This window comes from Oryctolagus cuniculus, chromosome 7, assembly GCF_964237555.1.
Source record: "Oryctolagus cuniculus chromosome 7, mOryCun1.1, whole genome shotgun sequence".
Classification (NCBI taxonomy): domain Eukaryota; kingdom Metazoa; phylum Chordata; class Mammalia; order Lagomorpha; family Leporidae; genus Oryctolagus; species Oryctolagus cuniculus.
In genome coordinates this window covers 157,716,283-157,729,584 of record NC_091438.1, presented here as the reverse complement: position 1 = coordinate 157,729,584, position 13,302 = coordinate 157,716,283, and the positions used below count along the sequence as shown (strand labels likewise).

At 51.0% G+C, this 13,302-nt stretch overlaps 1 protein-coding gene across 5 annotated transcripts in view; it reads left to right on the top strand.

Annotated features, from left to right (window-relative positions):
* The window catches only part of PEX14 (peroxisomal biogenesis factor 14), a 153,865-nt gene that overhangs the window by 11,634 nt on the left and 128,929 nt on the right, over window positions 1-13,302 (top strand). For all 5 annotated transcript variants that reach the window (XM_070079319.1, XM_070079318.1, XM_051856878.1 and 2 more), the window contains exon 2: window positions 13,031-13,078. In XM_070079319.1, the coding sequence (XP_069935420.1) occupies window positions 13,031-13,078 (48 nt within the window). The remainder of the gene's footprint in view (window positions 1-13,030; window positions 13,079-13,302) is intronic.

Here is a 13,302-nt window from a genome sequence, read left to right as displayed (position 1 = left end):
TGTTTGGTGCCTTTTGGTGTTTTTGGAGCTGACACCTTTCCTCCCCTCCTTGATTCTGTTAATGCGGTGATTATGTTGATTGCTTTTTCAAATGCTGAAACGATCTTGGTTCATTGGATAAATTCCACTTGTATTACCTTTTTAATATATTGCTGAATTTTGCCAGGATTTTGTTAAGAATTTTTAACCTTTATATTCGCAAGGGATATTGAGCTGTAGTTTTCTTTTGACTATGTGTGTGAAATCTTTGGTTTTGGTATCAAGGTAATCCTGGCGAGGCTGGTGCTGTGGTGCAGCGGGTTAAACCCTGGCCTGAAGCGCCGGCATCCCACATGGGCGCTGGTTCCAGTCCCAGCTGCTCCTCTTCCCATCTGGCTCTCTGCTGTGGCCTGGGATAGCACTGGAGGATGTCCCAAGTCCTTGGGCTCTTGCACCCACGTGGGAGACCTGGAAGAAACTCCTGGCTCCTGGCTTTGGATATGCACAGCTCCGGCCCTTACGGCCATCTGGGGAGTGAACCAGCAGATGGAAGACCTCTCTCTCTGTCTCTCTCTGTAACTCTGTCTTTCAAATAAATAAAATAAATCTCTCTCTCTCTAAAAAAAAAAAAAAAAAAAAAAAAAGATAATCCTGGCCTCACAGAATGAGTTGGGAAACTTTACCTTTCTGAAATAGTTTGTGTAGGATTGGCACTATTTCTTTTTTATTTTTTTAAGATTTATTTATTTATTTGAAAGAGTTACACAGAGAGAGGAGAGGCAGAAAAGAGAGAGAGAGGGCTTTCATCCGCTGGTTCACTCCCCAGTTGGTCGCAATGGCTGGAGCTGCGCTGATCTGAAGCCAGGAGCCAGGAGCTTCCTCCCAGTCTTCCCATGCGGGTACAGGGGCCCAAGGACTTGGGCCATCTTCTGCTTTCCCAGGCCATAGCAAAGAGCTGCATCGGAAGTGGAGCAGCCGGGTCTTGAACTGGTGCCCATGTGGGATGCTGGCATTGCAGGCGGCGGCTTTACCCACTACGCCACAGTGCTGGCCGGGCATTATTTATTAAATGTTTCATAGATTTTTTTTTTTTTTTGACAGGCAGAGTGGACAGTGAGAGAGAGAGACAGAGAGAAAGGTCTTCCTTTTGCCTTTGGTTCACTCTCCAATGGCCGCCGTGGCCGGCGCACCACGCTGATCCGATGGCAGGAGCCGGGTACTAATCCTGGTCTCCCATGGGGTGCAGGGCCCAAGTACCTGGGCCATCCTCCACTGCACTCCCTGGCCACAGCAGAGAGCTGGCCTGGAAGAGGGGCAACCGGGACAGAATCCGGCGCCCCGACCGGGACTAGAACCCGGTGTGCCGGCACTGCAAGGCGGAGGATTAGCCTAGTGAGCCGCGGCGCCGGCCCGATTTTTTTTTTAAAGAGTTTTGGCTGGCGCTGCGGCTCACTAGGCTAATCCTCCTCCTGCAGCGCCAGCACACCGGGTTCTAGTCCCGGTCGGGGCGCCGGATACTGTCCCGGTTGCCCCTCTTCCAGGCCAGCTCTCTGCTATGGCCCAGGAGTGCAGTGGAGGATGGCCCAAGTGCTTGGGCCCTGCACCCGCATGGGAGACCAGGAGAAGCACCTGGCTCCTGGCTTCGGATCGGCGCAGCGCGTTGGCCACAGCAGCCATTGGGTGGTGAACCAACGGAAAAAGGAAGACTTTTCTCTCTTTCTCTGTCTCTCTCACTGTCCACTCTGCCTGTCAAAAAAAGAAAGATTTTTATTTATTTATTAGACAGATAGAATTACAGACAGAGACAGAGACAAAGATCTTCCCTCTGTCACTTCACTCTCCAAATGGCTGCTACAGCCGGCGCTGCACTGATCCGAAGCCAGGAGCCAGGTGCCTCCTCCTGGTCTCCCACGTGGGCACAGGGGCCCAAGCGCCGGGGCCATCCTCCACTGCCCTCCCCGGCCACACCAGAGAACTAGACTGGAAGAGGGGCAACCAGGACCAGAACTGGTGCCCACATGGGATGCTGGCACCGCAGGCAGAGGATTAACCCAGTGCACCATGGTGCCGGCCCCAATGTTTGTTAGATTTCACCAGTTTTCTTTTTAAGTTAATTATGAACTTCATCTCTCTGTCTTTTTCTTACGTATTTAGTTTAAAAAATAAATATAGGGATTGACATAGTGCCACAATGGGCCACGTCACCCTCTTTGATGCCAGCTTTGAGTCCTGGAGCAGAGTCCTGGCTGCTCCACTTCCAATCTAGCTTCCTGCTTAATGCGCCTGTGAAAGAGGTGGAGCATGGCCCAAGTACTTGGCCCCTGCCATCCACGTGGGAGTCCTGGATAGAGTTCTAGGCTCCTTGCTTTGACCTGGCCCAGCCCTGGCTATTGTGTCCATTTGAGAAGTGAACCAGTGGATGGAAGATCGCTCTCTGTCTCTCTCTCCATTAACTCTGCCTTTCATGTAAATAAAACAGATCTTTAAAAACAAAAATAAAAAGCTATGAAACCTTTTTGGTTTTTCCAAGATCAGTTTTGGTATGTTGTGTCAAGGAGTTTGTTCATATCATTTAAGTTGTCCAGTTCGTGTTTTAAAAGTTTTTGTGGCCGGTGCTGTGGCTCACTATGCTAATCCTCCCCCTTGCGGCGCCGGCACACCGGATTCTAGTCTGGTTGGGGCGCCGGATTCTGTCCCGGTTGCCCCTCTTCCAGGCCAGCTCTCTGCTGTGGCCAGGGAGTGCAGTGGAGGATGGCCCAAGTACTTGGGCCCTGCACCCCATGGGAGACCAGGATAAGCACCTGGCTCCTGCCATCGGATCAGCGCGGTGTGCCGGCCGTGGTGCGCCGGCCGCGGCGGCCATTGGAGGGTGAACCAACGGCAAAAAGGAAGACCTTTCTCTCTGTCTCTCTCTCTCACTGTCCACTCTGCCTGTCAAAAAAAAAAAAAAAAAAGTTTTTTGTAAAATGTTAAAGCATTATCTTCTTTTTTTTTTAAAAAGATTTATTTAATTATTTGAAAGGTGGAATTACAGAGAGGCAGAGGCAGAGAGATAGAGAGAAAGAGAGATATCTCCCATTTGCTTGTTCCCTTCCCAAATGGCCACAATGGGCAGAGCTGGGCCAGTCTGAAGCCAGGAGCCAGGAGCTTCTTTGGGGTCTCTCAGGCGGTGAGTTGGATCAGAAGTGGAGCAGCCGCATCTCGAACTGGTGCCCATATGGGATGCCGACACTGCAGGCAGCGGCTTTGCCCACTATGCCACAGCACCAGCCCCCAAAGTATTATCTTTTAAAGATGTATACAATATGCGGTGATTTCCTCTTATTTGTCCTTGATATTAAAAGTTAGTTTTGGGGACCGGCATTGTGGTATAGCAGTTGAAGCTGCTGCCCATGATGCCAGCATCCCATATGAGTTTGAGTCCCGGCTGCTCATTTCCAATCCGGCTCCCTGCTAATGTGCCTGGGAAAGCAGTGGAAGATGGCCCTGCACCCACGTGGGCGATCTGGAGGAGGCCCTTGATGCCTGGCTTTGGCCTGGCTCAGCTCTGGCCATCGCGGCCATTTGGGGAGTGAATCAGCGGATCTCTCTGTCTTTCTCTCTTCCTCTTTCTCTGTAACTCTGACTTTTAAATAAATAAATCCTTAAAAAAGTCTTTTTTATTGACTAGCTAGAAGTTAATCTTAATGTTCGTTAAAATAAAAATTTAATTTTACTTATTTGTAAAATAAGTTGAATCTTGAGTTTCATTTCCTCCTCTTTTTCTAGCTTCCTCTCTAAAGTCAGTATTTTAACTTTTCCTCCAGGCACGGCTTTAATTCTGTTCCACAAACTTAGATGTGTTGTGTTTTCATTTTTACTCAGCTCAGAATATTTTCTGAGTTGACCAGTGTGGTTGTTTAGAAGTCTGTTTCATTTTATTTTATTTTTTTCTTTTTATTTTCTTTTATTTTTTTAGAGAGAGAGAGACAGAGAGAAAGGTCTTTCTTTTTCCATTGGTTCGCCCCCCAAACGGCCACTACGGCTGGCGTGCTGCGCCGATCTGAAGCCAGGAGCCAGGTACTTCTCCTGGTCTCCCATGGGGTGCAGGGCCCAAGGATTTGGGCCATCCTCCACTGCACTCCCTGGCCACAGCAGAGAGCTGGCCTGGAAGAAGGGCAAGCGGGACAGAATCCGGTGCCCCAACCGGGACTAGAACCTGGTGTGCCGGCGCCGCAAGGTGGAGGATTAGCCTAGTGAGCCGTGGCGCCGGCCCCCAGATTTTTATTGATATCTAGTTTAATCCCATTGTGATCAGAGAACCTGATGTGTGTATATTTTCAAATTTGAGATTTGTTCTATGGTCTGTCTTGGTGACTTTTGCTTATGTACTTGTAGATAATGTATGTTCTGTTACTGGTGGGGCATTCTGTAAATGTCATCGGATCATATTTGTTGGTAGTTACTCAGGTCCTCTATGTCCTAATTGACTTTTTGGTTAAGGACAAAGGAACGTTAAAATCTCTACTGGCAACTTTGGATTTCTTTTCTTGGTTTACTTCATATATTCTTTTTTTATAGATTTATTTATTTGAAAGTCAGAGTTACACAGAGAGAGGAGAGGCAGAGAGAGAGAGAGAGAGAGAGAGAGAGAGAGAGGTCTTCCATCCAATGATTCACTTCCCCAAATTGGCAGCAATGGCTGGAGCTGCGCTGATTCGAGCCAGGAGCCAGGAGCTTCTTCCAGGTCTCCCACATGGGTGCAGGGGTCGAAGGACTTGGGCCATCTTCTACTGCTTTCCCAGGCCATAGCAGAGAGCTGTATTGGAAATGGAGCAGCCGGGTCTTGAACCGGCGCCCATATGGGATGCCGGCGCTTCAGGCATTAACCTGCTGTGCTGGCCCCACTTCATATATTTTAAAATTCTGTTATTGGGTGTATATTTATTCAGGACAGTATGTATTTTTTTGTAAGTTTATTATTTTTTTGAAAGGCAGAGCAACAGAGAGAGAGATTGATCTTCCATCTGCTGGTTCACTTCCCAGGTGGTCAGAACCGGTGGGGCTGGACCAGGCTGAAGCTAAGAGCCAGGAGCTCTGCCCAGGTCTCCTACATGGGTGGCTGGGGCCCAAGCCCTTGAGTCGTCACCTGCTGCCTCCTAGGGTCTGCATGGCAAGAAGCTGGAGTCAGAAGCTAGAGCTGGGAATTGAGCCCAGGCATTCCCTAGTCGGACAGGGGCTCAATGGCTGAACCAGACGTGTGTCTCTATCCTGCTAACCGACTGTTCTAAGATTTACAATATGTAACTTTATCACAGCTTGCTTTCAATATTATAGCAGTTGGCTTACCATGGAAGAACCTAACAACAGTCCCTCGTCTCTCATGTATTATATATTAGCATCGTAGATTTTGCTTCTGCATATGTCACACCCCCCCAGTACATTCTAATTGTTCTTTTTTTTTAAATGTTTATTTCTTTTTTTTTCTTTTCTTTTTTTTTTTGACAGGCAGAGTGGACAGTGAGAGAGAGAAAGAGAGAAAGGTCTTCCTTTGCCGTTGGTTCACCCTCCAATGGCCGCCGCGGCCGGCGCGCTGCGGCCAGCGCACCGTGCTGATCCGATGGCAGGAGCCAGGAGCCAGGTGCTTTTCCTGGTTTCCCATGGGGTGCAGGGCCCAAGCACCTGGGCCATCCTCCACTGCACTCCCTGGCCACAGCAGAGAGCTGGCCTGGAAGAGGGGCAACCGGGACAGAATCCGGCGCCCCGACCGGGACTAGAACCTGGTGTGCCGGCGCCGCAAGGCGGAGGATTAGCCTAGTGAGCCGCGGCGCCGGCCTCTAATTGTTCTTGAAATTAAAAATATTTAAAATATATTTTCTATGCTGCAATATTTACCATTATGTCATTTTTATTTATATTCAGATTCCACCTGGTATTGTTTTCTTTCTGCTTGAAGAACTTCTTTTAGCATTCCTTGTGGTATAAGTCAGCACAGTTTTTATTTTTTCCTGAAAGTGTTTATTTTGTTTCAGTTTTGGAAGGTATTTTTGCTGGACATAGGATTTTCAGCTGACAGGGTTTTTAGGCCCTATTGAAGATACTATTCCATTTTGACTCGCATAGTTGTAGAAGTCTGCAGTCATTCTTAATTCTGTGAATTGTAGGTAATGATTTTCTGGCTGCTTATAAGATTTTCTCTTTTCACAAGTTCTGAGCAATTTGATTATGACTTACCCTGGGGTGCTTTACTTGTCATTGTTGAACCTCTCTTTGTAGTTTTCATTGAACTTGAAAATTTTCACCTACATTTTCTTCAAATATTTTTTCTGCCTCGCCCCTTTTTCTTGGCCCCCAGTTATGTATGTTGCCACTTGATAGGCCACAGACTCCGTGGACTACTTCAGCAACAATTCCCTAATCCCTGATTGATTGATTGATTGATTTGAAAAGCAGAGTTACAGAGAGAAGATGGAGAGAGATATCTTCCATCTGCTGGCTCACTGTTCAAATGGCTGCAATGGCTGAGGCTGGGCCAGGCCCAAATCTGGACCCTAGAACTCCATCCGGGTCTCCCTCAGGGATGGTAGCGCCCCAAACACTTAGGCCATCTTCTGCTGCCTCCCCGGCACTAGCAGGCAGCCGGATAGGAAGTGGAACAGCCGGGACCAGTAGTCAGAGGCTGTGGCTTAACCTGCTGCACCATAAAACCCGCACTGATTTTTTTTTTTAAATCTTTGCTCTGTTCCTCATTTTGATTACCTCTCTTGCTGTGACTTCAGGTGCACTTACCTTTTCTTCTGCATAAGCTGGCTGTTATCTCATTCACTGAAAATTTGTATTTTAGGTTTTTAGGATCTTCATCTCTAGTTCTGTTTTCTTTATATGCCTTATATTTCTCTCCTTGTTCTGATTGTGTTTTCCCTTAAATACTTGAATATACTTATTAACACCTGTCTAATGATCTTGTTTGCTAGTTACAGCATGTGTTTTTTTAGATTACTGTTTACATTGTCTCTTGACCTACGTTGAGAGTTTTGGGTGCTGGATGTTGTGAATTGTGCTTTGGGTTTTGGGGTCTTGAAAGGATGTTAGGCTCTGTTTTGGGGGCAGTTAAATTATCTGCAGTTCAGGGTGATTCTTTGAAGTCCTGCTTTTAAGCTCTGTTGGGGTCCATCTGGGCTGAGCTTGACTCTGGATAACTGGACCCTCTCTTCCGCCGGGATCCAGGTTGCTGGACTCCCCTGGATGAGCAGCGCGGACGCCCACTCTGGCTGCTTGGGAGCCGTTCTGCCTGAGAAGTCCGGGGGCTGCGTGGTGCACAGCTGCCACAGCCTTCGTCTTTTACCCTCCTGGAGTCTCCCTGTGCTGCAGTGTGTTGTATTCAGCAGAGACTCGCGGCCCTCTCCTGCGTGACCCTTTCCTCTGGCTCTCAGTCCTGCGGTCTTCAGCTGCCTCAGCTTCCCTGAGCTCTGACCTCTGTCTCCTGCACCGAGAGACTGCCCGCTCTCCTCGGGGTCCTGCTCCCTCCTGGCAGAAAGCCCAAGAGATTTGTTCTGCCAGGGACCACAGTCCTGTGAGCCTGCCGTCCAGTGTCTGCAAACAGTGCTTCCCTTCATTTGCTTAGTTGTCCAGTTTGCAGAGGGGGAGGCTCTGGTCTCTGTCAGTCCATCATGGCCGGAAGCAGAAGTGCTTAGGATGATCTTGAGCAGAGGCGTAGCCTGGCATAATGTGTATTGTCTCCTCTGACTCAGTTTGAGGTGGGGATATTAGCCTCACAGATGAAGAGACGAAGGCCCAGGGAGGGTGGACAGAATGCCCGGAGTCTCTGATGCCAAAGCTCGTCACTTCCCACGTGCTGCCGCCTCCCAGGGGACACCTGTGCAGCCGCATCTTATTCTTCCCAGCAGCGACTGCCCGGACCGGTGTAGGACGTACCCCGAGTGGCAGTGGTCCGTGGGCTGAACCCCCGAGGCCTGGAGGTCCTGCCCTTGCTCAGACTTGTGAGCTGTGTGTGAGGTGGACCTTTGCAGTGGGGCAGGGTTGGCACCTGGGCCCACCTTCCAGGTGGGGAAGGCCAGTACCTTGGCGGCAGGAGCGAGAGCACCTGTCTCTATCAGAATGAAAACATGCCTCTTGCCACTGCGGTCTCCATGTGTGTCTTTTATTTATTTATTCCTTTAAAGCAGTCTTAAGCCCTTGCTTTCTTCCCTTCCTGTCTTCCGGCTCTGGCCCCTAAGGATTCTGAAGGTGGGTTGCTTAGAGCCTCCTTATACCTTTGCAGCTGACCCCAACTGGGGGTTTCGAAGCTTTACTTTTTCTTTTTTCTTTTTTTAATCATGGAGTGTGAAGATCTCCAGGGTCAAGTTTGAATTTAATTTGTGGGGCTCTTCCTCAAGCCAGATAATAGAGTTGACCGCTTCAGCGAGTCACTGTGGGGTGTCTGAGGCTGTGTTGGGCTTCTCTCAAGGCTGCACTGGTGAGACTCATGGGCCGCATGAGCTGGGCGATCCAGCTTCCACTGCCAGTCGGCACTCGGCCCTTTGCCCTTCGTCATGTTTATTTGTTTCAGAAGCAGACAGAGCGAGTGAGCTCCCATGCACTGGTTCCCTTCTCAAATGCCCAGGAGGTGGGAACTTGCTCCAGGTCTCTCCAGGCAGAGACCCAACTGTTTGAACCATCATTTGCTGCCTCTCAGGTTTGCGTTGGCAGGAAGCTGGAATTGGGAGCAGAGCTGGGATTCAAACCCAAGTACTCTGATAAGGGATGCAGGCGTCACAGGCTGTGTCTTAACTTCTATGTGAAACGCCTGCTTTCTTTTTAAAACTGTTGTTTATTTATTTATTTGAAAGGCACAGTGACAGACCACTCCCACTCCGGCTCACTCCCCAGATGCTTGCAGTGGGGCTGGAGCCGGGATCGGGGAGCTCAGTCCAGGTCTCCCACGTGGCTGGAGGGAACCCGGTGACTCGAGCCATCACTGCTGCCCAGGATCTGTGTTAGTAGCAAGCTGGAGTGAGGCTCTGGAGGTGGCACTGGGCCCAGGTAGGGACAGTGTGTCCTGACTGCCGGGCTGCAGTCTCCCTTCTTTCCAGTGTCTGCAGCCGCGTGTTGAGAGGGGAGCCTGTCCTCTTCCGCATGTGGAAGCGGGGTGGTCAGGATTCTCCACGTCCTGCTGGTGTTCTGGATGGAGCAGTCCTTCATTGGCTGCAATGCCGGTCCTTTGGCCTCCTTGGCCCCTGCACTCTAAATGCCAGTGGGAGTCCCTGGTCCCATGACAGCAGAAACGCCTCCCCTGTTTGCACGCGCCTGTGAGAGTCGTACCACGCAGGGTCAGAGCCGGGATCACAGTGTTACGGGCAGAGCGTGCCAGGCGGAGGGTGCAGAGGAAGTGTCCTGGGGAAGGCTGATCCTCTGCTGGCTTTGTCTGGGCTTAGCTACACCGAGTGGTTTCTTTTAAGTGCTTAAAGACATGCGATTGAACACGTGTACATTGAGTATCGGTAATCATCTGGGTCCTGAAGGTACGGACTTCCGTGGGATGGACAAGAACCTGTCTGCAAGAGGCTTAAAATCGAGGCTGAGGGGTGGGGTGGAGGCACAGCCAGCGAGCAAACTGCTCACTCAGTGATGGGATTATCAAGAAAGTAAACGCGGGGAGAAGCGAGGGCGAATGCTAGATTGGTGGTCATCAGAAACAGTTTTCTATAGGGAGCTGAGGCAGGAAATGGGGCAGTGTCCTTTTTAGGTTGCCGAATTTCTTTTTTTTTCTTTTTTTTTTTAAATTTTTTGACAGACAGAGTGGACAGTGAGAGAGAGAGAGAGACAGAGAGAAAGGTCTTCCTTTGCCGTTGGTTCACCCTCCAATGGCCGCTGCGGCCGGCGCACCACGCTGATCCGTTGGCAGGAGCCAGGTGCTTCTCCTGGTCTCCCATGGGGTGCAGGGCCCAAGCACTTGGGCCATCCTCCACTGCACTCCCGGGCCACAGCAGAGAGCTGGCCTGGAAGAGGGGCAACCAGGACAGAATCCGGTGCCCCGACCGGGACTAGAACCTGGTGTGCCGGCGCCGCAAGGCGGAGGATTAGCCTAGTGAGCTGCGGCGCCGTATGTTGCTGAATTTCATCGTGAGCTGGAGAATCATCTAGAATGTTCTCAGTGTTGGGCAGTTCTCAGCTTGGTGAAAAGTCCTGTGTCAGTTCACTGAGGAACCTGCCTGGGCGAGACAGCGTGGCTATGGGAACACAGCGGGGAGATGGCGCTGCCCCTTTAGGCGCTCTGCGGGTGTCGGCAGCCCTGAGAGTGCTGCTCTCGGAGGCCCTGGCTGGGGACGCGCACAGGGAGGTGCTTGGCGGGCAGCTTGCTCCCTCCGGCAGGACACGCAGGGTGTCAGTGGAGGGTCCCTGGAATAGGAGGAGAGGACGCTTTTTCACTTCTAATGTTTCAGTTGTGTGTGTGTGTGTTTGTACAGTGCATTTACATGGCTCACCACTTAAAAAAGTACTAAAGGGTAAATGATGAAAGAGATTTACTTGGCTCTGGTGGTGTTTAGACAAACATGAGCTCTGTAAGAGATGAGCCGATGTTAAGGGACATTTTTGTGGAGACAGTGATTCAGAGTGATTCCCTGTATCACGGGAAGCACGTTTAGGCTTCCTAAACACCAGCACTCTTTGCGTGGGGCTGTTTTGTATACTCGGATAACCTGCCTTGTCATTTATGTTGTCAAGGTTGTTGGCTTACTACAATTTGGCCCAAACAAAACTGGACTATTTTAAGCGTTCAGTTCCCCGCCGTGAGTTATTTGACCTTGTCTCAGTCTCCTCATCGGCAGTAACTTCATACATTTATTGGGAGAATTAAATGAAGAAAGAGCTAAATGAGCGTTAGCACTCACTGTTATTATCTACCAAATGGAGTGAAGGAAGCCCTCAGGAAGATAATAAACTTTAATACATAACCCATTACGTATTAGTGAGTGGAACCTTTGTCCCATTCATCCATCCAGCAAGGACTTGTGCCTGGTGCTGGCCTCGGCCAGGGGTGTGGTGATAGCGGACAAACAGGTTCTGGCCCTGTGGGGTTATCAGATGAGGAAGGAGACAGGCCTTAGGCAGATGGTCACAAAGTGTAAAACTGCAGGCCCGCCCAGTGCTTGAAGGAGAGGCATTTGGTGTTGTTTATGAGTGTTTTTTATTTGGTGTTGTTTATGATTGGACCCACAGCCTTGGACGTCCAGGAAGGAAGGCTTCCCGGAGGAAGTGTCTCAGCCGATCTAAAGGATGAGTGGAAGCGTCAAGGGGAGGGGAGGAAGTACATGTGCAGAGGAGGCAAAGGCCAGTGTGTGCGGACGGCAGCGCTGGGTTGTGGTGCCGGAGGACACCTGACACATAGCCAGAGAAGATGGGAGGCGTTGTGAGCCATAGAGACCTTCCCCGCTGAATTCAGAGAGCAAGGAGAGGCCGTTGAGTTGTGTGCTGGGGGGTGGAGGATTACCTTTTGGGAGTGATGGTTGGTGCTGTGGAAGGTGGGTTGGCAGAGAGCCAGCGTGGATGTGGGTGAGCTGACCAGGAGGCTACTGCGGTGGTACAGGCAAGAGGTCTTGGTAGCGTGGGCCACCGTGAAGGCCACAGACATGGAGAGAAATGGGCAGATTGGCTCCGTGGCCATTCAGGAACGCCCTTGGCCCGGGCGGTGAGGGAGAAGGAGGCGGCAAGGAGGCCTTTGGGATTCCAGTTTGTGTAGCTCATTGAAGCTTGTGCGGGTCACTCCACGGGGAGCCCTGGAAGGGGACCTGCGTGGCAGGGGGAGGCGATGGTGTCTGCGAGGGGATGAAGGTCCCAGTGGATGGGGGAGGGATCTGGCCCAGCCATCTGCAGTGCGAGCTCGGAGGTGACTGGAGCCCTGCGAGGGACAGCGGCAGGGAGCGCTCGCTCTGGCTCTGACCCGCTCTTTCTGGCTGGCTTCTCACCGGCTGTCCTGAGCCAGTGGTGCTCTTGGGACACGGCTTCAGGTGGAAGGGTGGAGGTGCTGTGTGACAGCTGTGTGGTGCAGCTGGAGGCTGGGAAGCATTGGGAACCCTCTGTGGAGGGGCCTCTTCCCTCTGCCACCTTCCACCCCTTTCCTAGGAGGCTTGGCACTGGCCGTCTGAACTAGCTGGGAGGCGAATGGAGGCTGGCTCCCGGCTCCTGGCTGCAGGCGCACACACATTAGCTGCACTTGTCTGGATAGCATCTGGGGATAATTGGCAATTGACTTGAACATCAGTAACTGTAAGCTGACCCTGACTCGCTCCAGCTGCTTGTTTTAGTCTTTTGGAGGTTTGTACATTTCTTCAGAGGCTGTTCCTCTTTAACTCTCCTCTTTCCTCTGAATTTTGACCAGGTCACTCAGGGGTTGAAGGCTCTTGTGAGGGTGAGGAGGGGTACCCAGGAGAAGGAAACAGTGGAGAAGCAGGCTGGTGGGCCACAGTGCTGCCTGCCCACCCATAGGTTCCGGTTATCTGTCTGCGTGTCACAAGCAGCTTATTTTGAAAAAAGGATTAATCCTCGGGCTTTCTTTACTGTTGTTTGGGGTGGAGTCCTCAGTGACCTGTGATAGGGAACAGTTTTGGTGTTGGCTGAGGATCTTGAGCGTGGGAAACTAGCACCCCCTTGTGCCCAAATCTGCTTCTTCACTGTTCTCGACTTCTCGGTCCACTGGAGTTGGGGAGACGGTGAGAGGGGTAGTACTCTCGTCTTCACGCCTTTCCTGTGCTTTTCACTGGTCCATGAATTTTGTGGTGGTCCCCAGACCTTGCTGCCTAGTGCCCATCTTGGACCTTTCCCAGCAGTAACCGAGCCTTGTTCTTGGGGGTGCGTGTGTGACGTGAGCCCAGAGACAATCTCTGTTCCCCAGTGAAGTCATGCTCTTTGGGCTACTACTTACAGGTAGCCCACAGCAAGACACTCCAGAGTTCTGAAAAACTGGTTGGGATAGGAGTGCTTGCCTGTGCTGCTTGAGAACAGGTGTCTTGGGTTTTTTGGTGTCCATTGGGTGGCACTGTGATCTTATTTTTGTTTCTATTTGTCTTTGCAGCCCAGCTCCTCTCCAGGAAGTGAAAATGTGGTGCCTCGAGAGCCGCTGGTAAGTACCGCGATGTTGGACGCTTCTGCTGGAGAAAACCCCACGTGAGTTTAAAGAAACCCTGTGGTGTGCAGTCGTGAGCGAGCAGTTTCCCTTGAAAAAGGTGCTGCGTGGAGAGGCCTGTCCGTGGCCTCTGACTTCCAGCTTTGGCTCTGCGTGCGTCTCCTTGGTGAAGCTTGGTCTTTTCTGGAACCATGAGTGCCCACCCTAGAGGGTCATGCACC